At 43.2% G+C, this 25,034-nt stretch overlaps 1 protein-coding gene across 2 annotated transcripts in view; it reads right to left on the minus strand.

Moving 5' to 3' along the window:
• The window catches only part of esr1 (estrogen receptor 1), a 252,890-nt gene that overhangs the window by 62,988 nt on the left and 164,868 nt on the right, over positions 1-25,034 (minus strand). For both annotated transcript variants that reach the window (XM_048600892.1, XM_048600891.1), the window contains one exon: positions 23,709-24,035. In XM_048600892.1, the coding sequence (XP_048456849.1) occupies positions 23,709-24,035 (327 nt within the window). The remainder of the gene's footprint in view (positions 1-23,708; positions 24,036-25,034) is intronic.

Consider the following 25,034-nt stretch of genomic DNA (forward strand, 5'->3'; position numbering starts at 1 on the left):
ATACTTAATGATAAGGTCCTGGGGAGTGTCACTGAACTTAGTGTAGGTTCATAGTTTGTTGAAAGTGGAGTTGCCGGTAGACAGGATAGTGAAGGCGGTGTTTGGTATGCTTATCTTTATCGGTCAGCATAGGAGTATAGGAGTTGGGAGGTCATGTTGCAGCTGTACAGGACATTGGTCAGGCCACTTTTGGAACACTACGTTCATTTCTGGCCTCCCTGCTATAGGAAGGATGTTGTCATATTTGAAAGAGTTCACAAAAGATTTACAATGATGTTGCCAGGGTTGGAGGGTTTGAGCTATAGAGGGAGGCTGAATAGGCTGGGGTTATTTTCCCTGGAGCGTTGGAGGCTGAGGGTGACCTTATCGAGGTTTATAAAATCATAAGGGGCATGGATGGGGTGAATAGAAAAGGTCTTTTCCCCAGGGTGGGGGAGTCCAAAACTAGAGGGCATAGGTTTAAGGTGAGGGGGGAAAGATTTAAAAGGGACTAAAGGGGCAATATTTTAACACAGAAGGTGGTGCATGTATAGAATGAGCTGCCAGAGGAAGTGGTGGAGGCTGGTACAATTACAACATTTAAAAGGCATCTGGATGGGTACATGAATAGGAAGGGTTTAGACGGATATGGGCCAAATGCTGGCAAATGGGACTAGATTAATTTAGGATATCTGGTTGGCATGGATGATTTGGACCAAAGGGTCTGTCTCCATGCTGTACATCTCTTTGACTCTATGACTTTAATTGACAGCAAAACTTGTGAACTATTGTGCCCTTGCCTGAGATGTGGAGACCCTCAGGTTAAACCGTCACCAATCACCTTTCTCTCTCTCTCCAATGAGAGAACAATCCTATCGTCTGTGAGATGATGGCGACTTTACCTTTAGTTGTAGCTTTGTGCACATTTCCACCTACAAGTTGAAATCAACTGGCTAACAGGAAGTGTTAAGCAATAATCACACCCTTTTAATGGACTCAGCAGCACGTGTCAGATGATGAGGAAGCTCGGGGCAGTAAATAAAAACAGCCTGTTCTCGACAATTTGGACTGCACAGTCAGATCAATTGTTGGTCTGCAGAAGTGTTGCGCATTCATTATTATAGTCAAGCTGACTTGTTTAACAAGAGATTGATTTTCCAGAAATAAGCACACCTCCGCAAGTGATTCTGGGAGAAATGACAGCCTCAGAATTGATTCCTACCAGCGACCAAGAATTACAAAGTGAACAAATTGGACAAAATAAATCTCTTGCATGATGAGCATTGCTTGAGAGGGACTGGGATGGCTAGCAACAGGTCAGGCTTTGAAAGTGGAATAGGAGGAGAGCTCAAGGAGAGGTAAAGGTTTGACTTAGCTTTTGATGGTGGGTAGAGCTCTTGTTGAACTGCTGTGTTGTACCTGAGAAAACTGAGTGCTGAATGTGCAGTGAATGTAAGGGGTGACCAGCCCAACATGGCATAGGGTGGATATTCAGGCCCGTATTGGATCATCGAGTATCTGCTAAGGCCTGAGGAACAGGCAGGGACTATTCTTATTCTCCATGTCCCTTGGTTAAGGAAAGTTATATTGAATGAGCTTAGACAGGAGTTTAAAAATAAGGCCATGTGGCTCTAAAACAGACCTAATCTCATTGACACATTCCAGCCTTAGCTTTAAATAAACTTGAGTTAAACAGGACTGTGAATCATCTGTATCATTTTTGGAGTGTTTTATATGATTTCATCAAGCCATCATGTTTTTTTATACATTTTTTGACCTTTGCTCAGTGAATAGCCAGGGAATCGGCCAATAAAGAAATTGGATGAAGCATGTTGCTGTAAAGTACATCAAGACCAGATGTTCTTTAGAAAAGGGAAAAGAAATCTTACTGATGTGAAGGTTCACCAAAGCCCTTGTCATCTTCTGCTGGTTCATTGGCTACACTCAATCTTACCAAAGGGAAGTCTTAAGAAGAAAGCAAGTTTGTCACAGTCGCTGATGGCTGTATGAACACCACCATCAACCCGGTTTTGTTTATCCACTTAGTGGGGCTGGCTGAATAGCTGTTGTAGAGAGCTAGCACGGACGCAACAGGCCAAATGACCTCCTGCCATGCCGGAACCATCCAACAATTCTATGACTGATACAGCATCTGGAGCGGTTTATAGACTTTACGTTCCAGAGTTTTGCTGAGTCCTCCACTTCTGCTGGTAGTGATTTTCCATTCCAACTGCTCTCAGTCCTCCTTCTGTCTGTGGCTTGCTGCCAGGTTTCATACCAATAACTCTGTGTTACTTTTTTCAAACACGGCAGTGATATTGATATTGACTGAATGAGAGTTTTTCTCTGCGATGGTGGATGGAGATAAGGGGGAGAAAGAATCTGCAGAAGCAATCCTTCTGTCAGTTTGTTGGAGATGCTCCAGAGTAAGATGTGGCAGCGCTGATATGGCAGCACTGATACTCCAAGGAGCCATGTTGTCATAGAGTTCTGTCCCAGTCCCGATGGGGCTACCTTTATTCATTACATACTAAATTGAAATGCCCAGAAGATCATAAGACCATTAGGTTTAGGAACAGAAGAAGCCCACTCAGCTCATTAATTCTGCTTCAATGAGACCATGGCTGATCTGATAAGCCTCAACTCCACTCTCCTACCTTTTCCACATAGAACTTTTTTATTCCTCAAACAAAGAACTGCGGATGCTGGAAATCTTCAACACACACAGAGAGTGCTGGAGAAGCTCACCAGCTTCAGCAGCATTTGTAAGGAGATAAGCCCGCGTTAACGTTTCGAGTCCAGTGACCCATTGTCAGAAATGAAACTAGATGGGGAAGGATGGCATTTAGAGACAGAGAGTCATAGAGTGGTTCAGCACGGAAACAGACCCTTCGGTCCAACCTGTCCATGCCGACCATCTAGTCCCATTTGCCAGCATTTGGCCCATATCCCTCTAAACCCTTCCTATTCATGTACCCATCCAGATACCTTATAAATGTTGTAATTCTACCAGTCTCCACCACTTCCTCTGGCAGCTCATTCCAAACACGCGCTACCCTCTGCGTGAAAGTGTTGCCCCTTAGGTCCCTTTTAAATCTTTCCCCTCTCACCTTTAACCTATGCCCTCTAGTTTTGGATTCCCCTAACCTGGGAAAAAGAAATCTTGTCTATTTACCCTATCCGCGCCCCTCATGATTTTACAAACTTCGATATGGTCACCCCTCAGCCTCCAATGCTCCAGGGAAAATACTCCCTGCCTATTCAGCTTCTCCCTGTAGCTCAAGCCCTCCAACCCTGGCAACTACCTTGTAAATCTTTTCTGCATCCTTTCAAGTTTAATAAGCTCCTTCCTATAGCAAGGAGACCGGAATTGAATGCAGTATTCCAAAAGTGGCCTAACCAATGTCTTGTACAACCACAACATGACCTCCCAACTCCTATACTCAGTGCACTGACCAATAAAGGCAAGCATACCAAATGCCTTCTTCACTATCCTGTCTACCTGCGACTCCACTTTCAAGGAACTATGAGCCTATACTCTAAGGTCTCTTTGCTCGACAACACTCCTCAGAGCCTTACCATTAAGTGTATAAGTTCTGCCCTGATTTGCCTTTCCAAAATGCAGCACCTCACATTTATGTTGATGGCGAAGGTGGGGCTGGGGAAGGTTAGAATTGAGAGCATGGAGACTGTGCCCAAAGAGAGCACGAGAAAAGGGATAAGCAAACAATGAGATTGCAGATGATAATACGAGAGAGAGAGACAGATCATTGTGAGGAACAAGAAGTATAAGTGGTTGAAAATGGGTCGGCTGGACAAGACCTAGGGGTTTGGGGGAAGGTAATGAACAAGAAAAAGGGTGTTCACATTCTGAAATTGTTTAACTCAGCATTGAGTCCTGAGGGCTGTAAGGTACCATGGTGAAAGCTGACGTGTAGTTCCTTCAGCTTGCATTAAGTCTCGCCAGAACCCCTTATTCCCTTACTGGTTAAAAATCTGCCTATTATAGTCTTGAACATACTTAACAATCCAGCTTCTACAGCCCTCTGCTGTAAAGTATTCCACAGATTCACCATCCTCTGGGAGAAGAAATTCCTCCTCATCTCTGTCTTAAAGGGTGACTCTGAGTATATGCCCTTTGGCGTTAAACTTTCCAACAAGGAGAAACAATCTCTCAGCTTCGACCCTGTCAAGTACTCTGAGAATCTTGTATGTCTCAACCTGTGTTATAGGAGGTTGGATAGCTGGAGCTATTTTCCCTGGACTGTCAGAGGCTGAAGGTGAGCTTATAGAGGTTGATAGAGTCAGGAGGACGATGGATAGGGTGAGTAGCCGAGGACATTTTCCCCAGGGTAAGGGAGTTCAAAACTAGAGGGCATAAGTTTAAGGTGAGAGGGGAAGGTACAAAAAAGACTACAGGGCAACTTTTTCACGCAGAGGGTGCTGTGTGTATGGAGTGAGCTGTCAGATGCAGTGTTGGAGGCTGGTACAGTTACAACATTTAAAAGGTGTCTGGATGGGTACATGAATAGGAAGGGTTTAGAGGGATATGGCCCAATGCAGGCAAATGATTAATTTAGGATATCTGGTCAGCATGGATGAGTTGGACGAAAGTGTCTTTTTCCGTGCTGTACAACTCTATGACTCCATCACTCAATGGATACATCTGTCTCCAAATTACATACATTGAAATGTCAGTGATCCTAGATGACCCTCCCCCCTGAAGGTAAGGTCAACTTATGAAGTTGTAAGTTCACACATATAGGCAGACACACATAGACATACACTCACTCATACACACACAGGCACAGACAGACAGACAGACACACACACACATTCACTCACTCGCTCTCACACACGCAGACACACATACTCACTCACACACACAGGCATGCTCATACACGGAAGAATTTGTTCACACAGAGACACACACACACACTCACACGCACACACACACACACTCACACATAGACACACACACACTAACACACGCACACATAGACACACAAACACACACTCACGCACACACACAGACACACACTCACACATGGACACACACACATGCACTCACACACACACACATAGACACACACGCACACACACACACTGACACACACACACATACACACTCACGTAGAGACACTCATTCACTCACTCACATTCACACACAAACATACACACTCATACACACATACTTACACAACCAGCGATAGTAAGAACTGCCGATGCTGGAGTCAGTGATAACACAGTGTGGAGCTGGAGGAGCACAGCAGGCCAGGCAGCTGAAGAAGGGTCCCGACCCGAAACATCAGCTTTCCTGCTCCTCTGATGCTGCCTGGCCTGCTGTGTTCATCCAGCTTCACTCTGTGTTAACACTTACACAACATTCACTCATACACACACAGACATACACTCTTGAGTCACTCGCATAAATACATACTCTCACTCACACACACACACACTCATTCACTGACTCACACATGCCTATACAGATACACACACACACACACACAGACACACACACAGACACACATACACAGATACAGACACACAGACTTTCAATATGTCTGCAGGCTACGAGTTGCTAGCTGTAGATCAGCCACATATCTATTCCTTACTGATGACGTCAGTGGAAAATGAACCCAAACAAATTGTGTACTGGATTGATGATCTACAATTGCCAATGCTCCATTTACGTCCATAGTGAAAATTACACACCTCGCAGTTCAGTGATCAGCATAGGAGGATTGGCTGGTTTCCTCCTCCCTAACCAGGCAATACTGAGGTCATTTGAAATGTCCCTATCAGTGGTCAGGCCCAGACATCAGAACCAGCACAAGACTGAGGAGAGGATTTGGAGCCTAATCTCCTAATTTGTGTATCATTCCATTCTGAGCACTTTATGTCCAATGAGCCACAGAGCAAGTGCTGAAATGGGGTAAATGTGATCTGGGTATAAAAGGACAACAGATGCAGGAATGGAAGTCTTAGATGTCAAGTCAAATCTTTATGGGTTCAAGCCCCATTCCGGGACTCGAAGTATAAACGTTAAGAGTGAAGCTTCAGTACAGGATTGGGACAGTGCTACACTGTCAGAGGTACTGCCTCTTAAGATCAAGACTGAAAGTGAGTCCTGAAACTTTCTGAGCCTGTGGCATGACCAAGTGGATAATGTGATGGGTTGAAAACCTCAGGGGTTTGCATATTAATTCAAATCCTGCCTCTCAACCTTAATGATTTTAACCAATTGCATAGACAGTTAATTAACAGTTTCAGGAAATTTTTTAAATTCTGCATTTCTTATTTCTCAGGTCCTACTGGACTTCATCCAAAGAAATGGCTAGTAAGGTAGTTAGTGGGTTTTCCAAAGATCCCTAGATCCGGGATGGTTCCGTGAGATCAGAAAAAATAGCAAAAAGGGAGACAGAAAGTGAGAAACTACGGGTCTGTTAACTTAAAATCTGTCATAGGAAAGATGTTAGACACTATTAGTAAAAATATTATGGCAAGGCACTTATATAAGTTCTTGGTAATTAGGCAGAGTCAACATGGCTTTGTCAATATGAAATCATGTTCAACCCATTCATTGGACCTCTTCAAGGAAGTAACATGTGACATGGATAAAGGGGGACCTGTGGATGTACTGTACTTAGCTCAGATTTCCAGAAGGCCTTTGATAAAGTTATTGTATAAAATAAAGTCTCATGATACAAGGGGTAACAGATTGGCATGGATAGGAGATTGGCTGGCTAATGGGAGACAGAGAGTTGGTTTTTCTGGTTGACAAGATCTTAATGAGCAGTGTAACATAGGGATCAGTGCTGGGTCTCAACTTTTTGCAATTCATACAATTAACTTGGATGAAAGGAGGAGCTAAATTTGCTGCTGATACAAAGGTAGGTAGAAAATTAAGTTGAAAAGAGGACACAATGGAGCTACAAAAAATACAGATAGAATAAGGGAGTGGGTAAGATCTAGAAAATATGATGCATTTTGAAAGGTCTAGCATAAGTAGAAAATTGCACAGTGAATGGCAGAACACTTCGGAGTATTGATATACTGAGGGATCTGGGTGTACGGGTCCACAGATCACTGAAGGTGGCAGCGCAGCTAGATAGGTAGTAAAACAGCCCACGGCATGCTTGCCTTCATTGGAAGGGGCATTGAGTATAAGGATAGACCAGTTATGCTGCAGCTTTATAAAACTTTAGTTAGGCCACACTTGGAATATTACATACAGTTTTGGTCACCACACTGCCAGAAGGATGTGGATGCTTTGGAGAGGGTACAGAAAAAGTTTACCAGGATGTTGCCTGGTATGGGGGATTTTAGCAATGGAGAAAGGTTGGATAGAATGGGTTTGTTTTCACTGGAACCCAGAAGGTTGAAGGGCGACCTGATGGAAGTTTAAGAGATTGTGAATGGCATGGATAGAGTGGAAAGTATGAGGTCTTTTCCCAGGGTAGAGGGGTTAAATTACTAGAGGACACAGTTTCAAAGTGTGAGGAGGGAAGTTTAAAAGGGATGTGCAAGGTAAGCTTTTCACACAAAGGGTGGTGAGTGCTGGAGCACGCTGCCAGAGAAAGTGCTGGAAGCAGACACAGTAGCAGCGTTCACGAAGCACCTGGACGAATACATGAATAGGAAGGGAATAGAGGGATATGGATACTATAAGTGAAGACAGTTTTAGTATGGAAGGGCACAGGCTTGGAGGGCCGACGGGCCTGTTCCTGTGCTGTATTGTTCTTTGTTCTTTGTAAATGAATAATGAAGAAAATGTGAAATTGCCCTATTTTGTCAGGAGGAATAAAAAGGCATATTGTTTAAAAAGTGAGAGCTCTGAAATACAGACGGATCTGAGTGTCCCACTGCATAAATTGCAGAAGACTAGTATGTAGCTACAGCAAATTCCGAAGGTTAATAGAATGTTTTAGTTTATGGCAAGAAGAATTGGAGACAAAATTAGGGGATTCTGAAGAAGAGTCACCTGACCTGAAGCATTAACTCTGCTTTTTTCTCCAGACATGCCAGCAATTTCTGTTTAAAAAATTAGGGAGATTATGCACAGGGCATTGGTGAGACCACATCTGGAGTACTGTGCACAGTCCTGGTCATGGTATTTGAGGGAGGATGTAAATACATTTGAAACTGTTTAGGGAAGATTTGCTGGACTCATACCTGGAATGTGCAGGTTGTCTGATGAGGAAAGGTTGGACAGGCAAGACTTGTATCTACTGGAGCAGAGATAAGTAAGATGTGATGACTGAAACGTGTAGATCCTGAGGGATCTTCACAGGGTGCAAGTTTTGAGGGAGAATCCAGGACTAGGGATCACTGCTTAAGATAAAGGGTCAACCATTTAAGACTGGAAGAAGGTGGACATTTTTTCTCACAAGTCTTTGGGACTCTCTTCCTCAGAAGGCAGGTGAAGCAGGGGTCTTGAATTTTTTTTTGTCAGAGGTGGGTAGATTCTTGATAAGAAAGTGAGTGAAAGGTTATTGGGGGGTGTTGGTGTGAATGTGAAGTAATCAGCTCAGCCGTGATCTTATTGATGATGTGAAGATGCCGGTGTTGGACTGGGATGGACAAGGTCAGACTAATACCTGAAGAAGGAGTAAGACTCTGAACGGTTGTGTTTGCAAATACACCTGTTGGGCTCTAACCTGGTGTCATGTGATTTGTGATCTTATTGAATTACACAGCAGGCTCAAGGGGCCTGCTTCTTTACTTAATTCATATGTTTGTGGGTCTGTCCTCTCGCTCAGTGAATGTAAAAGATTGTGTTGTGCTCAGGGAAGAAAAACAGGAAGTTCCCTTGACCATTATTTCCTCCCTCAGGTAACAATGCTGACCCGTTCCACCATCTCTCCCCTCCTGGTCATGGCGCCCAATGCTCTATTGGGATCTTGCTGTGCACAAATAGCTGACACGCTTGGCCATGCAGGTGATTGTACTTCAAAGGTATTTCATTGGATCTGAAGTTCTTTGAGATAATGTGGCATGATAAGGCACAGAGTCAATGGAAGTTTGCCCTTTCTCGAGTACCTTTCGCACGATAGCTGTGTCAGAGAATCAAACATTGAAACGTAAGGGGAAAAGAATGGAACATTTATGAAATATTAATGTATAGAGATAAACAACAAAACTGAATTTGTCATTTTCTCAACATTTCCCTGTGGCTGAAAGAAACACAAGTAAACTACAGCTAAAGGTCAGGTGGCACCTTACAACTGATGTGACCTTGGAGAAACTCTAACATAGCTTGTTTGGTATGAGGAGAATTCCAGAAGGGAGGGTTCATAGCTGGAGCTCAACGATGCAGAATATCCAGACAATAATCGAAACCTAAGGGACTGTTTTTTTCTTTCGTAAAGTAGCTAAAAACCAGAACAAGATCATTTGTTCTGAGGCATTTGGTGCAGATCTTTGATCTCAAGCCAATGTTTAAAAGTCGTTCTCAAGACTCCGCTATACATCAAAAGGGAAATGAAAAGAATTATTCAAACAATTTCCGCTGCTTGCCGAATATGATTTGATCCGTGTAGGAGTTTCAATGTGCGGGATTGTTTTTTAAGTTGTTCTCAAGATTCTTTGCTATACATCAAAGGGCGATGGATTAAAAAGAAAACAATTTCCCCTGGCTTGGCCAATTGATTTGAGTTGTGTGGCTATTTTGTAGGAGAGACAGCGTGAAGAAAGGATGTGTGATCGAAACGGGGAAAATGTATTGACAAGAATGGGAATTGAGTTTTTCAGTTAATAAGTATTTTTCGAATATTGAAAACAAAACCAAGGCATTCACTGTTCTGGTTCATTAATGTCCTTTAGGGAAGGAAACTGCCATCCTGACCTGGTTTGGCCTACATGTGACCCCAGACCCACATCAATGTGGTTGACTCTTAACTGCCCTCTGGGCAATTAGGGATGGGCAATAAATGCTGGCCTGTCCATCCCGTGAATGAATTAAACAAAATTCAACAGATTGTGTAACACTGCAGACAGGTAAACTTCCTGAAGTGGGTTATCAAGGTAAAGCTGTGTTGTATAATATTGTGTCTGGGACACTGTCTGGGAGGATATCATAGGAACATAGAAAGTAGGAACAGGAGGAGGCCATTCAGCCCTTTGAGCCTCAATGCAATCATGGCTGATCATCCAACTGTTTCTGCTCTCTTCCCATATCCTTCGATCCCTTTAACTCCAAAGAACTATCCTGAACTCCTTCTTGAAAACATTCAATGTTTTAGCAGAGAATTCCACAGGATCACCACTCTCTGGGTGAATAAATTTCTCCTCATCTTAGTCATAAATGACCTATCCAGTATCCTTAGGTTATGAGCCCTAGTTCTGGACTCCCAGATCATTGGAAACATTGTTCTTGCATTTATACTTCTAGTCCTGTTAGAATTTAATGGCTTTCTATGAGATACCCCTCATTCTTCTGAACTCTCGTGAACTAAGTCCAAATCAATCCAGTCTCTCTTCATGTGTCAGCCTTGCCAAGCCAGGCATCAGTCTGGTAAACCATTGGTGCACTCTGTCCATAGCTAGAACACCCGTCCTCAGAGGACGAGATCAGTTTTATCACTTCCTGCTCTGGCAATCAGGTAGGATGACATTGCATCCCATTCCTGCCACCTCTCCTGAAACACTAACTCAATTTTAGTCTCCGCAGATGCTGCTGGACTGCCTGAGTTTTTATCATAATTGTTAATTTTTATTTCAGGCTTCCAGCATCTGGGGTGTTTTTCTCCTGTGTCGCATTCTATTAAATGGAATCCAGAGCACAAGGTCACGTCGTTTGACCTGAAAGGTCACTATACTGTTTCAATTCTATAAAAGCCTCTTCCAACCTAACCTCATCTCATCCTATCAACAAACTCTTAAATTCCGTTCTCCCAAGTAAACTTCATAACAACTTTTGCGTAAACTCACTGCATGTATTCACCTCCCCTATTCCCTATGGTCCACATTAACATCGCTCCCTAGTTCTGGATTCCCAGATCTATGCAAACCGTGTTCCTGCATTTACACTGCCTTTTAGAATATTACAGGTTTCTATGAGATACCCCTCAATGATCCTCAATTTCTTAATCAGTTTACTGGTGACTCATGCTTATGGGCACTTAAAATTGGAAATACCTTCTCGTGTCTACCCTATCGCCACTTTTTACAATTTCAATATAATTTATATAATTTAATATAATTTGTAATATACTCGATCAGATGTTTCTTTTCTAAAGAAGCCCATTCTATTCAGATTCACCTGACAGTGAGATCTTCTTAGTTCAGGTATCATGCTCGTCAATCCTTTTTTTCACCTTCCCCAATGTCTCTCTACATCCTTCTTGACCTATAGATGTCAGAACTGTGCACATAGCACTGTGACTGCAATTGGAAAGTGTGTCGCCATCACAGCAGTGATTTTGATTTGATGGATTTGGGTTTGCTGCAATTCCTTGTTAGTGCAAGTACTGTAATATCTGAGTACACCTTGCAGCAATCTGAAGAGCTGCTCATTGTGTCCTCATTAGCTGCATCATTGATTTTTAAAAAAAAACTTTCCTGTCATTAGGACTTTGACCCCCGCCCCCCTCCCAACCCTGCTCCCTGCCCAACAAAGCACAGTCTTAGAATCAATATGAAAACTCAAGGTGATAGTCTGGGTCAGACAGGTGTCATTTGGATGGTGGTCTTTTCTTTATGAGCTATTCAATAAGAAAGCAGAAAGCCCACGTTTATGGGAGGGAAGTAGATGGGTCAGAAAATGAGGCTCGGTAGTGTTGCTGGCGTCAGTGCTACAGGAGGTGCAGTAAATGATGGCCAATTCATTTCCGGCTGATTCCAGTACATCCAGCTCATTTCTTGGGAGGGCATTAGAGAGGGCACGTGTGCAGGAAAGCATGCAGACTGGGCATATCATGGCATCACTCAGTGTCTAATACCGACTTGTGTGCACAGCCCAGACCTTCCTTCCACAGACTACATTTACACCTCTCATTGTCACGGAAAGACTGCCAACATCATCAAAGACCTCTCCCGGTAATGCTCTCCTACAACCTCTTCCATCAGACAGAAGATACAGAAGCTTGAACACGCGCACCGGAAGGTTTGCGGCAGGTTCTTCCTGGCCATTATTAAACTGATGAAAGGAGTCCCTAGCCTCAAATAATGATCAATGAGTCCTGATAGCTGATGGGTGAGTGAGGGTGGTGTGGCCATTGAACAGCCTGTGTCACAGGTGTAGTGCAAGGCAATGGGTCCTTAATACATCTCATAAGCATTTTTAGACACTATTCCACAACTAGAATACAATCCCTTTAAGAGGCCTTTCTCTATCAAGCCTATGCCCCAATCATTTGCTCATTGCCCATAACCTTTAATATCAAACTGAGTCTAATTCTGTTCTTTTACTCTATTTCCTTGACCCTTTAAAATTACACTCCATTTCCACTCTCATCCCCTTTAAGGCTCTGTCTACAAGGAGGAGTGCAGCCCTCTACAGGAGGACCAGTCTCCAGCCAGAAATGCTGCCACAGAATAACTTCATGACATTGAACCAAGCTGGTGTGGTGAGAACGTGCTAGCAGGGGCTGCCAAATGGTTTCTTCTGGCTACAAGCATTAGCAGGAGATGTGGCAGAACACTGTACAAAAGAAAGGGAGCAGTGGAGGTTACAAGTCTGGGATCTTTCTTTACATATCTTTTGGACCTAATGCCACAGCAGGTCACTCTTGTCAGTGGTCTAAGCGTACTCATGTTGAGGAATATCACCATACTGCAGCATAATAGGAGAGAATATTGATTCCAGGGAGATGGTAGTTTAGGGTAATTTCATTAGATGAGTAAATCAGGCTAATACTAAAGAGAAATGGGTTCAAATCCCAGCATGACAGATGGTGAAATTTGACTGAATAAAATCTGAAATTAAAAGCAAGTCTAATAGTGTGACTATGAAACAATTATCATAAAATCCCATCTTCATGACCTAGCCTCAACATTTCTCTCAGATAAAGAATTCTGGAAGTTCACTGCCCTCTAAGAGAGGAAATTCCTCCTCATCTCTGTCTTAATTCTGGCCTTGGACTATCCCACAAGGTGAAACAACCTTAATGGATCTACCCTGTCAAGCCCCTTCAGTAACTTATACATTTCAATAAGGTGGCCTTTCAATTTTCTAAACACCAGTGAGTGCAGATTCTACCTCCGCTCAACCTCCCCTCATAAGAAATCCCTCTGGACCCCAGGTGAACCTGGGAAACCTTCTCTGGACTGTATCCAATGCCAGTCAGTTCTGATATAACACAATTGTTCCTTTCTAGTGTGATCTCGCGTTATAAGAAAATCGCACAAAAACCATGATATTTAAAGTGATGGGGATGGAATTGCAATATAGCCAATACAGGTGGGAAACATTGGTGCTCTACAAATAGCGTTCTAGAATTTTTCAATTGTGTTAAAACCAATTCACGTTGAAAAAACACGCATTATATCAGAACCAATTGTACATCTTTCCCTAGATCACAGACTGCTCATAGTATTCTAGTTGTGGTCTGATTGTGCTTTGTCTAGTTTTAGCAAGACTTGTACACTCTATGCCCTTGAAATAAAGTCCACCTTTCATTTTACATTCCCTATTTTGGGCAAGTTTATTAAAATTACATGTAGAACGTGAATGTTTTTAATGGGTCATACATGAAGATCCAAAATCTTCCCCAAAAGGTTGGGGGGGACGCGGTACAGTGGCTCAGTGGTTAGCACTAGTTCCTCACAGTGCCAGGGACCTGGGTTCAATTCCACCCTCAGGCAACTGTCTTTTTGGAGTTTGCACATTCTCCCCGTGTCAGCGTGGGTTTCCTCCAGGTGCTCCAATTTCCTCCACAGTCCGAAAATGTGCAGGCCAGGTGGATTGGCCATGGAAAATTGCCCATAGTGTTGAAGAGAGATAGTAGGAACTGCCGATGTTGGAGAATCTGAGATAACAAAGTGTAGAGCTGGATGAACACAGCAGGCCAAGCAGCATCAGAGGAGCAGGAAAGCTGACGTTTTGGGTCTAGACCCTTCTTATTGGGCCGAAGGGCCTGTTTCAACATTGTAGGGATTCTATGATTCTATGAAAATGTCTCTGTGCTGCAGTTTTCTGCAGTCGTTTTCAATTTAAATAATATTCAGCCCCTCTATACTTCCTACCAAAATGCATAAACTCACGTTTCCCCACGTAATATTCCATCTGCCAAATTTTTGCCCATTTAGTTATCCTGTTCACATCCCTCTGCAGACGTTTTGTGTCACTCTCCCCACTTGCTTTCTCACCTAATCTTGTGTTAGTAGCATACTTTGCAATAGTATTTTGAGTCCTAATGGCACTCCACTAGTTACAGGTTGCCATACTGAAAATATCTACTATGTTCCAACTCTCTGTCTTCTATCAATATCCTGGGAGGGAGGTTTGCTCGAGCTATACGGGATGGTTTAAACTAGATTGGCAGGGGGTGGGGAACCATATTTTTAATTCAGAGGATGAGGTATTCAGCCTTCCAACAGACACAACAGGGAGTGAGGTTATTAATAAAGAAATGTGGTCGATGGAGCGTAATTGTGGACACAGAGATGGTTTGAGGTGTGTATACTTCAATGCCAGAAGTATCAGAAATAAGGCAGATGAACTTAGAGCATGGGTCAGTACTTGGAACTACGATGTTGTGGCCATTACAGAAACTTGGGTAACTCAGGGACAGGAATGGTTGTTGGAAGTTCCGGGATTTAGATGCTTTAAAAGAAATAGGGAGGGTGGTAAAAGAGGCGGGGGCGTGGCATTGCTAGTCAGGGCTAGTATAGCAGCTACTGAAAGGCAGTTCGAGAATGATATGTCTACAGAGTCAGTTTGGGTTGAGATCAGTATGCATTCCTTAAACAATCTCCACATTTCAATAGCGCTCTTCCCTGACAGCATCTGTTCTCATTTTATGTTACCCAGTTCTTGCCTAACAGAATTGTAATTACCCTTCCCCCAATTATAAACCTAACCCGCTGTATGTACCTATCCTATTCCATGACTATTGTAAAAGTAACAGAGGTCAGGAACAATAAAGGAGCAGTCACTTTGTTGGGGGTTTTTTACAGACCCCCTAATATTTGCAGAGAAGTGGAGGAGCGGATTGGGAGGCAGATACTGGAAACGTGCAGAATTCACAGGGTTGTAGTCATGGGTGTCTTCAACTTTCCAAATATTGATTGGAAACTTTTTAGTTGTAATAGTTTAGATGGAGTGGATTTTGTCCAGTGCATTCAGGAAGGATTCCTGACACAGTATGTAGATAGACCAACACGAGGAGAGGCCATTTTGGATTTGCTGCTTGGCAATGAACCGGGCCAAGTGTTAGACCTGTTGGTAGGAGAGCATTTTGGCGATAGCGATCATAACTCTGTTACTTTTCCAATAGTCATCGAATAGGATAGGTACATACAGCAGGGTAAGGTTTATAATTGGGGGAAGGGTAATTACAATTCTGTTAGGCAAGAACTGGGTAACATAAAATGAGAACAGATGCTGTCAGGGAAGAGCACTATTGAAATGTGGAGATTGTTTAAGGAATGCATACTGCGTGTGCTTGATGTGTTTGTCCCTAGCAGGCAGGCAAGATGCGGTCGAATGAGGGATCCTTGGTTCTCAAGAGAGGTGGAACGACTGGTTAAGAGGGAAAAGGATGCTTATATTAGGTTTAGGAAACAAGGATCGGAAAAGGCTCTAGAGGGATACAAGTTTGCCAGGAAGGAGCTGAAGAAAGGGCTTAGGAGAGCTATAAGGGGGCATGAGAAAACCTTGGCAGATAGGATCAAGGATAACTCCAAGGCTTTTTACACATACGTGAGGAATAAGAGAATGACCAGAGAAAGGGTAGGGCCGATCAAGGATTGTAAAGGGAATTTGTGCACAGAGCCTAAAGAGATAGGAGAGGTCCTTAATGAATACTTCGGTATTCACAACTCAGAGAGACTTACTGGTAGAGGAGGACAGTGTGAAACAGGATGGTAGGCTAGAGGAGGTCGATGTTAGTAAGGAAGATGTACTAGGAATTTTGAGGAACTTGAAGATAGATAAGTCCCCCAGGCCTGATGGGATTTATCCAAAGATTCTAAGGGAAGCGAGAGAAGAGATTGCAGGGCCTTTGGCGATGATCTTTTCGTCCTCACTGTCCACAGATATAGTGCCGGAAGATTGGAGAGCGGCAAACGTCATTCCCTTGTTCAAAAAAGGGAATAGGGATAACCCTGGAAATTACAGGCCAGTTAGTCTTACATCAGTGGTGGGCAAGTTATTGGAAAGGGCTCTGAGAGATAGGATTTATGATCACTTGGAAAGGCACAGTTTGATTCGTGATAGTCAGCATGGATTTGTGAGGGATAGATCATGCCTCACAAACCTTGTTGAATTCTTTGAAGAGGTGACCAGACACGTGGATGAAGGTAGAGCAGTGGATGTAGTATACATGGATTTAAGTAAGGTGTTTGATAAGGTTCCCCATGGTAGGCTCATGCAGAAAGTAAGGAGGCATGGGATAGGGGGAAATGTGGCAGATTGGATTCAGAATTGGCTGACCTTTAGAAGACAAAGGGTGGTAGTGGATGGAAAATATTCAACATGGTGCTCAGTTACGAGTGGTGTACCACAAGGATCTGTTCTGGGTCCTCTTCTATTTGTGATTTTTGTAAATGATTTGGATGTAGGAGTGGAAGGGTGGATTAGTAAGTTCGCGGATGATACAAAGGTGGGTCGAGTTGTGGACAGTGCGGAGGGCTGTTCTAGGTTACAGAGGGACATTGATAGGATGCAGAGCTGGGCTGAGAAATGGCAAATGGAGTTTAACCCTGAAAAGTGTGAAGTGATTCATTTTGGAAGGACAAATTTGAAAGAAGAATACAGGGTTAACGGAAAGATTCTTGGCAGTGTGGAGGAGCAGAGGGATCTCGGGGTTCATGTCCACAGTTCCCTGAAAGCAGTCGCCCAGGTGGATAGAGTTGTTAAGAAAGCGTATGGTGTGTTAACTTTCATTAATAGAGGGATCGAGTTCAAGAGCCGTAAAATTATGCTCCAGGTATACAAAACCCTGGTTCAGCCACATCTGGAGTACTGTGTCCAGTTCTGGTCGCCTCATTACAGGAAAGATGTGGAAGCATTGGAAAAGGTGCAGAGGAGATTTACCAGGATGTTGCCTGGAATGGAGGGAAGGTCTTACAAGGAAAGGTTGAGAGAGCTAGGGCTTTTCTCTTTACAGCAACGATGGATGAGAGGTGACTTGATAGAGGTGTACAAAATGATCACAGGTATAGATACAGTGGACAGCCAGAGACTTTTTCCTAGGGTGGAGGTAGCTATTACTAGGGGGCATAGTTTTAAAGTGAGTGGAGGTAGATATAGGGGAGACGTCAGAGGTAGGTTCTTTACTCAGAGAGTGGTAGGGGCGTGGAATGCATTGCCGGAGAGGGTAGTGGAGTTGGCCTCATTAGGGGCATTTAAGCGGCTATTAGATAGGCATATGGATGATAGTATAAGGTAGGGGTGGAGGTTAGATAGACCTTAGGTTTAGGGTAAATGTTCGGTACAACATCATGGGCTGAAGGGCCTGTACTGTGCTGTACTGTTCTATGTTCTATGTTCTATTTGTTAGCCAATCCTCTATCTATGCTAATATACTGCCACCAATATCTTGGGCTCTTATTAAGTACCATTTTGTTTGGTACTTTATCAAATGCTTTTTGGAAATCCAACTATATTACGTCTACTGATTCCCCTTCATCTATCCTGCTCATTACCTCCTCAAAGAACAGTTAATAAATTTGTCAGGCATTTTCCTTTAATGATGCCATTCTGACTCTACTTGATAATGTAGTGTACTACAAAGTCATCGAGTAAAACAGCATGGAAACAGACCCTTCCCACCAGTCCACACTGTCCATGTCCCCAAACTAAAATACTCCCACCTGCCTGCTCATGGCCCATATCCCTCCAAACCTTTCCCATTCATGTACTTATCCAAATGTCTTTTAAATATTGTAACTATACCTGCATCCATCACTGCCTCTGGCAGTTCATTCCACACACTAACCACTGTCTGTGTAAAAAAGTTGCCCCTCATGTCGTTTTTAAATCTTTCTCCTCTTACTTTAAAAATATGCTCCCTAGTTTTGAACTCCCCCACCCTCAGGAAAAGACACCTGCCATTCACCTTATCCATGCTCCTCATGATTTTATAAACCTCTACGAGGTCACCCCTCAACCTCCTACGGTCCAGTGAAAAATGTCACAGCCTATCCAACCTCTCCTTATAACTCAAACCCTTCCATTCCCAAAAGCATCCTAGTAAATCTTTTCTGAACCCTCTCCAGTTGAAAATATCCTTCCTGTAACAGCACGATCAGAACTGGACACAGTACTCCAGAAGAAGCCTCACCAATGTCCTGTATAAGCTCAACGTGACTTCCCAACTCCTGTACTCAAAGGACAACAATGAAAACAAGTATGCCAAATGCCTTTTTAACCATCCTGTCTATATGTGTCACAAACTTTAAAGAATTATGAACCTGAATCCCTAGGTCTCTCTGTTCTAAAACACTACCCAGGGCCCTACAGTTATTTGTATAAGACCTGCCCTTGTTTGTTTTACCAAAATGCAATACCTCACTTTTATCCAAATTAAACTCCATATGCCACTCCTCAGCCCATTGACCCAATTGATCAAGATCTCTTTGTAATCTTCAATAACCTTCTTTACTGTCCACTTTAACACCAATTTTGGTGTCATCTCAAACTTACTAATCATGCCTCCTATGTTCCCATCCAAATCATTTATAAATGACAAACAAAAGTGGACCCAGCACCGATCCCTGTGGAACACCACTGGTCACAGGCCTCCAGTTTGAAAAACAACACACCACCACCACTCTGTCTCCTATTGTAAAGCCAACTAGCAAGCTCACCCTGAATCCCATGTGATCTAACTTTACTAATTAGTCTTGTGTATTTCCAAACAGTCCACTATACATCCTTTATAATAGACGTAAACATTTTCCCAATGACAAGTGTTCCAGACCAACTCCAGAGGCTTCTTACTAAAGCTGGGAGGGTACGAGATAATGCACTGTTGGAGGTGTCACTGTATGAATGAGATATTAAACCAAAGCCTCTTCTGGAGAGAAAAGATCCCATGGCACTGTTCAGCAATGACTTCCCTGTTCAATGTTGACCACTAAAATGGATCAGTTTTATTGCAATTACATTTATAGTTTGGAGACCTTGTTTTGTGTGAAGTTGGTTGCTGCATTCCATATATTACTGTGAGTAACTACAGTTCACTGCCGTAAAGTGCTGTAAAGAGTTCCTGTGGTCATGAAAGATGCTATAAAAATGAAAGTTCTTTCTGTCATGACGCTTTGGTGAATCCAACATTAGTTCCCAGAGCTCTGTGTGGTGGCTACAATGTAAACAGTCAATGGAAAACAGAGGATAGGGAAGATAGTCTTGAGCGAAGCCGTTATAGATTTGTCGGTGATAAAAGTCATGAGATGGCACCAAGCCAGTTCCACAAAGTTATCTTTCCACAAACAGACAGACGCTGCCACAGTTATTAATAACACAAATCAACTGAGCTTGGGATGACTGCAGAGAACTGCTGGATGACATTAGAAACTTTGCCAAGAATTAGATTGTGTCCAGTTGCTGTTTCAACTTGCAACTGGAGCCAGTTGACAATTTTAGAAGGGGGTGACCCCAGTGGAAGAGAAGGTGCCTTTAATTCTTTATGGTGAAGGCCAAAACAATCAGAGACTCAAATGTTTGTTCATGGGCGAAGGCACAGTCACTATTTATATGTAAGTATCCAGGTGACGTTGGAGGAAGCAAATAATTCTGCCCACTTCTGGGACCTTCTTATGGCAAAAGCAGCCAAGCGATACCATTTAGCAACATTAGGTCGGGGAAAGGGATACATTTCATATTCAGTGCACTCAAACATTCCCCAGGTCAAGTATAGTCTTCTGTAGATTAGAGAGTAACGCTTTTTGAAACCATTCCACCTGGCCTCACAAGAAGATCTGCCCCCACCTTTCCCCTTCCTTGACTATCTTGCTTACCAGTCATGCCAAGATGTATTTGCTAATTTTCAGCTGGGAAATGAAAGCAATAAATCTACTGTGTTGGACATCATGGATGAAAAAGGAGTTACGTTTGTATTTACAGGGTGCCATTCACAGCCCCAGGCAATCCCAAAGCACTCCATAGTCAATGGATTAACTTCTGAAATACGCATTCTGGGTTTCAGTGTTGTTCCAATCGATCCCATAAATACCGGTTATCCCAAAATGTTTGAGACCGCTTAGCCTACCATGTCTCTATTGCAGGCTCCCAGTCCTGCTGAGCTCCCATCTGATGTTCTAACTACTCGCTCCTATCTGAACTCTCATGCTTACACCAACCAAAATGAGATAGGTGAACCAGCATTTATAAAGAGGGACTGGTTGTCATGTTTTACTTAGAGAGGAGGCTCAGCAATGAAATCCAAATGTGATTACTTTTATGGTCATGGCCCATTTCAATCCACTGCATGGACCAGCCAAGCTATTGGACACTATCCATAATCAAGACACTTCTTAATATTTCAGGATGATTTTCCTTATCCTGGTTTCCTACAAATCCTGAGAGAATAAATACTTACTGTAATCAACTGAGCATGTCAATATAGGATGATAAAGCTCAAATAGAAACCAGACAATAATCAAATCTACATAAATGTGAAATGCTACATTTTGTTATGCCAAATCAGGGCAGGACTTATACACTTAATGGTAAGGTCCCTTTGCCAATCAAAGGGACCCTGGAGTGCAGGTTCGCAGTTCCTTGAAAGTGGAGTCACAGGTTGACAGGATAGTGAAGGAGGCATTTGGAATGCTTGCCTTTATTGGTCAGCGCACTGAGGACAGGAGTTGGGAGGGCATGTTGCGGCTGTAACAGGACATTGGGTAGGCCCATTTTGGAATACTGTGTTCATTTCTGGTTTCCCTGCCAAAGGAAAGATGTTGTGAAACTAGAAAGGGTTCAGAAAAGATTTACAAGGATGTTGCCAGGGTTGGAGGGTTTGAGCTTTAGGGAGAGGCTGAATAGACGAGGGCTATTTTCTCTGGAGCATCGGAGACTGAGGGGTGAGCTTATAGAGGTTTATAAAATCATGAGGGGCATGGTTAGGGTGAATAGAAAAGGTCTTTTCCCAGAGTAGGGGAGTCCAAAACTAGAGGGCATAGGTTTAAGGTTAGAAGGGGAAGATTTAAAAGGGACCTAAGGGGCAACTTTTTCACGCAGAGGGTGGTGTTTGTATGGAATGACCTGCCAGAGGAAGTGGTGGAGGCTGGTACAATTACAACATTTAAAAGGCATCTGGATGGGTACATGAATAGGAAGGGTCCAGAGGGATATGGGCCAAATGCTGGTAAATGGGACTAGATTAATTTAGGATATCTGGTCTGCATGGACAGGTTGGACTGAAGGGTCTACTTCCATGCTGTACAGCTCTATGCCTCCTAGTTCACAAGACAAAAACAGGCTCCTCAGCCCAACACTGCTATCAGTGTCTGACACGCACACCTACACAGGCAGATTACTGGAGCTATAGAGTCAGATCTGTCAGTGCTTGATACACAATCATCATGAAACAGTGAAACAGGCCATTCAGCCCATTTAGTCTATGTGGGCACTACAACCCAAAAGCAAAATACTGTGCATGCTGGAAATCTGAAACAAAAGCAGAAAGTGCTGGAGAAATTCAGCGAGTCTAGCAGCATTTGTGGAGAGAGAGGAACAGTTAACATTTTAGGTCTAGCCTGACTCCTCTTCAGAATCGAAGAGATGCAGAAAAGTGATTGATACTGTTGAGAATAGTGGGGAGGAGCAAGTAGATCATAACAAAAGATCAGGGAAAGATTAGAGGGTGAGGGAGATTTGAGATCACAGGCATTGGAGATCAAATGGCAAAGGGAGTGGTAATGAATTCAGAGACAAGATCCAGAGTAAGTGTTACTATCAGAATAAAGGACAGCTCTGACTGAAGGCAGAAACTTGATAACAAGATACAGGCACTGGAGGAAAAGCATATCAAAATAGAGGGCAGAGCTTATTGTCTGAAGTTGTTGAACTCAATATTAAATCCTGAATAAAAACCAAAAGAACTGCGGATGCTGTAAATCAGCAACAAAAACAAAGTTGCTGGAAAAGTTCGGCAGGTCTGGCAGCATCTGTGAAGGAAAAAGCAGAGTTAACGTTTCAGGTCCGGTGACCCTTCCTCAGTTCTGCTTTTTCCTTCACAGATGCTGCCAGACCTGCTGAACTTTTCCAGAAACTTCTGTTTTTGTTAAATCCTGAAGGCTGTGAAGTGCCTAAATGGAAAACTAAGTGCTGTTCCTCCAGAGATAACACAGTATGGAGCTGGAGGAACACAGCAGGTCAGGCAGCATCAGAGGAGCAGGAGAGTTGACGTTTCGGGTCAGGACCCTTCTTCAGGAGGTTCCTCCAGCCTGGTTTGTTTTTCGCTGGAGCCCTGCAGTTGGCCTGGGACAGAAATGCGAGTATGGTTTATTGCAGGTCAGAGGGTTGTTTGCAGACTGAGCAGAGCTGTTCTACAAAATAGTTACTTAGTCTGCATTTGGTCTCTCCCAGTGTACAGGAGACCAAACTGTGAGCAGCAAGTGAACTGAATCGAAGAAGTACAAGCAAATTGCTAACAAACAAACACCGAGAATCCTGGAGAATCTCAGCCGCTCTGGCAGCATCTGTGGACAGAGAGAGTTAATGTTTTGAGTCTGGTATGACTCTTCTGCGGAACTACTAGTTCACAGAAAGGTTTGCTGAAGAACATAGACAATGAGGTGGGACGAGGCACTTCCTGTGCCTACAGTGGGAAGGTATGGATGAAGGGGGATGTATTGTTAGGGGTGATAGTAGGCACAGTGTCTACAAAGCATTTGCCTCCACATGACCCTCTAATCTAGTCTAGAACCTCTAGTCTAATCTTGTTTCTGTTTTAATCCCTTCAAATTAATTTGTGAATTTTGTTTCAGCAATGATTGTGCTGGGAATTCCACCCATTCAGTTTATGACATCTTTATCCTGCTCCTTCCAGTTAACTTTTGTCTTGTCAAACTAATTAGCACATGCGCCTTATATTGCATGCGTTGGGCAACTCTTGTTTTCTCTAAACTTTGGAATAGCTGGACAGGGCTCATCCCATGTTCATAGCAACCTCTTGTCATTTTCATTGCTCCATTTCAAAGCAAACACTTAGAATCTGTTTGAGAGATGCTGATGCTGTATCCAAGCCAGTAAAAAAAAGGATATTTTAAACATCAAAGTCTGATCGGACATGATCTGTGATTTCCACCAGACTGAGGCAGTTTTGAGGTTTTTGGCAAAGACAGGTCTGTCAGGTAAGCGAACACAAGCTGCATCTCTCAATCTTTTGCAGGAAAAGGCACAAAGGAACACTGAATAACCTCAGAGCAATCTCATCTATCTTTGACTGAAAGTTGTATTTGAATTTATTCATTTATCTGTCCTCTGGCCTGACACAGCCAATACATGTCAGCTATGCATCTGTGTAAGCTCATGTGATGTGCTTGGGCCGGAAACCATTGCGAGTCGCAAAACGCATGGTACTTGGAGAATGAGCAAAGCTCCACTGTCCTACCTGGAACCTTCTTAGCCCAAATGATCATGTGCACCAGTTCCTTATCGGCCAGGTTTGTTAGCAAAGTCATCATGGATGCCTCGGTGAAGGGTTTGCTGGGGTCGTGCTCGGAGTAAACCATGGGCGGCTCGGCTTCCATCAGGGTGCTGAGAATCTCCTCCGAGGTCATGCCCAGCAGTGAGCTGTGCTTGGCATTCCTCTGCACCGGGCTCACACTGCTGGAGCTCGGTCTGCTGGTGACTCCAGTACTCTTAATAATGTGCTCCTTCTCATCTTTCCTCCGCTTGTGCTTCAACATCCGACCACCCCTACGGTCCTTCCGAATACCTGGCAGTGCAAGAGGAGAAAAGGTAAAAGTCCAAACTGTTTAAGCGACAGGGATTTCATTCAATGAAACAAAGTTGGTTCCTCTTGTGCAGTTTCTAAAACACTGGTTTGAATGAAGTACTCACAATGTTTATTAGGGGACTGTGAGCCATAGAACATTCATGTTAGTTATAGGCCTGGACCCAGGACTACCTTGACAATATGTTAGAATAACATATTTGGACTCAATGAGAAAGCAGGAAGGAGGTTAGATTAGAAAAATCTAGTGAAGGGCAAGGAGAAAGAAAGAAGGATTTCCATTTATATATCACTTTTTATGACCTCATTTTACCGACAATAAAGTACTTCATGTAGTCATTGTCATTAGGTAATTAAAAAAAGCAGCTGATTTATGCATAGCACGATCACACAAACAGCAAAGTGATAATGACTGAATAACCTATTTGCTGGCATAATTTGAGGCATAAATATCGCCCAGGAGAATGGGGAGAACCATCCTGCTCTTCGTTGAGTGGTGGCCCATAATCCTTTCTGACCCCTCCCTGGAAGGTACAGCAGCTCTTATTTTGACGTCACACCTGAAAGACAGCACCCCTGGCAATGTGGCAGTCCCCCCTTACTGCATTACATGTGGGGGTGTCCCAGTTTTAGTGTTGTTTCATTTATTCTATCCAGGGATGTGGGCATCACTGGCAAGGCCAGTATTTGCTATTCAATGCCTCATTGCCCTTAGCTGGCAAGACCATTTCTTAGGGCAGTTAAGAACCAACTACTTTGCAGTAGGTCTGAAGTCACTTGTAGGCCAAACCAAGTAAAGAAAGCACATTTCCTTCCCTAAAGGATATCACTGAAACAAATGGGATTTTATACCAATCAGCATTGACTTCATGGTCACTATCATAGAAATTAGTTTCAAATCTAGATTTTTATTGAAGTGAACTTAAGTTGATCCAGCCGCCATGGTGGGATTTGAAACTATGTTCCCAAAGTATGAGACAT

This window comes from Rhincodon typus, chromosome 9 (assembly GCF_021869965.1).
Source record: "Rhincodon typus isolate 14 chromosome 9, sRhiTyp1.1, whole genome shotgun sequence".
In the NCBI taxonomy this organism is placed as follows: Eukaryota; Metazoa; Chordata; class Chondrichthyes; order Orectolobiformes; family Rhincodontidae; genus Rhincodon; species Rhincodon typus.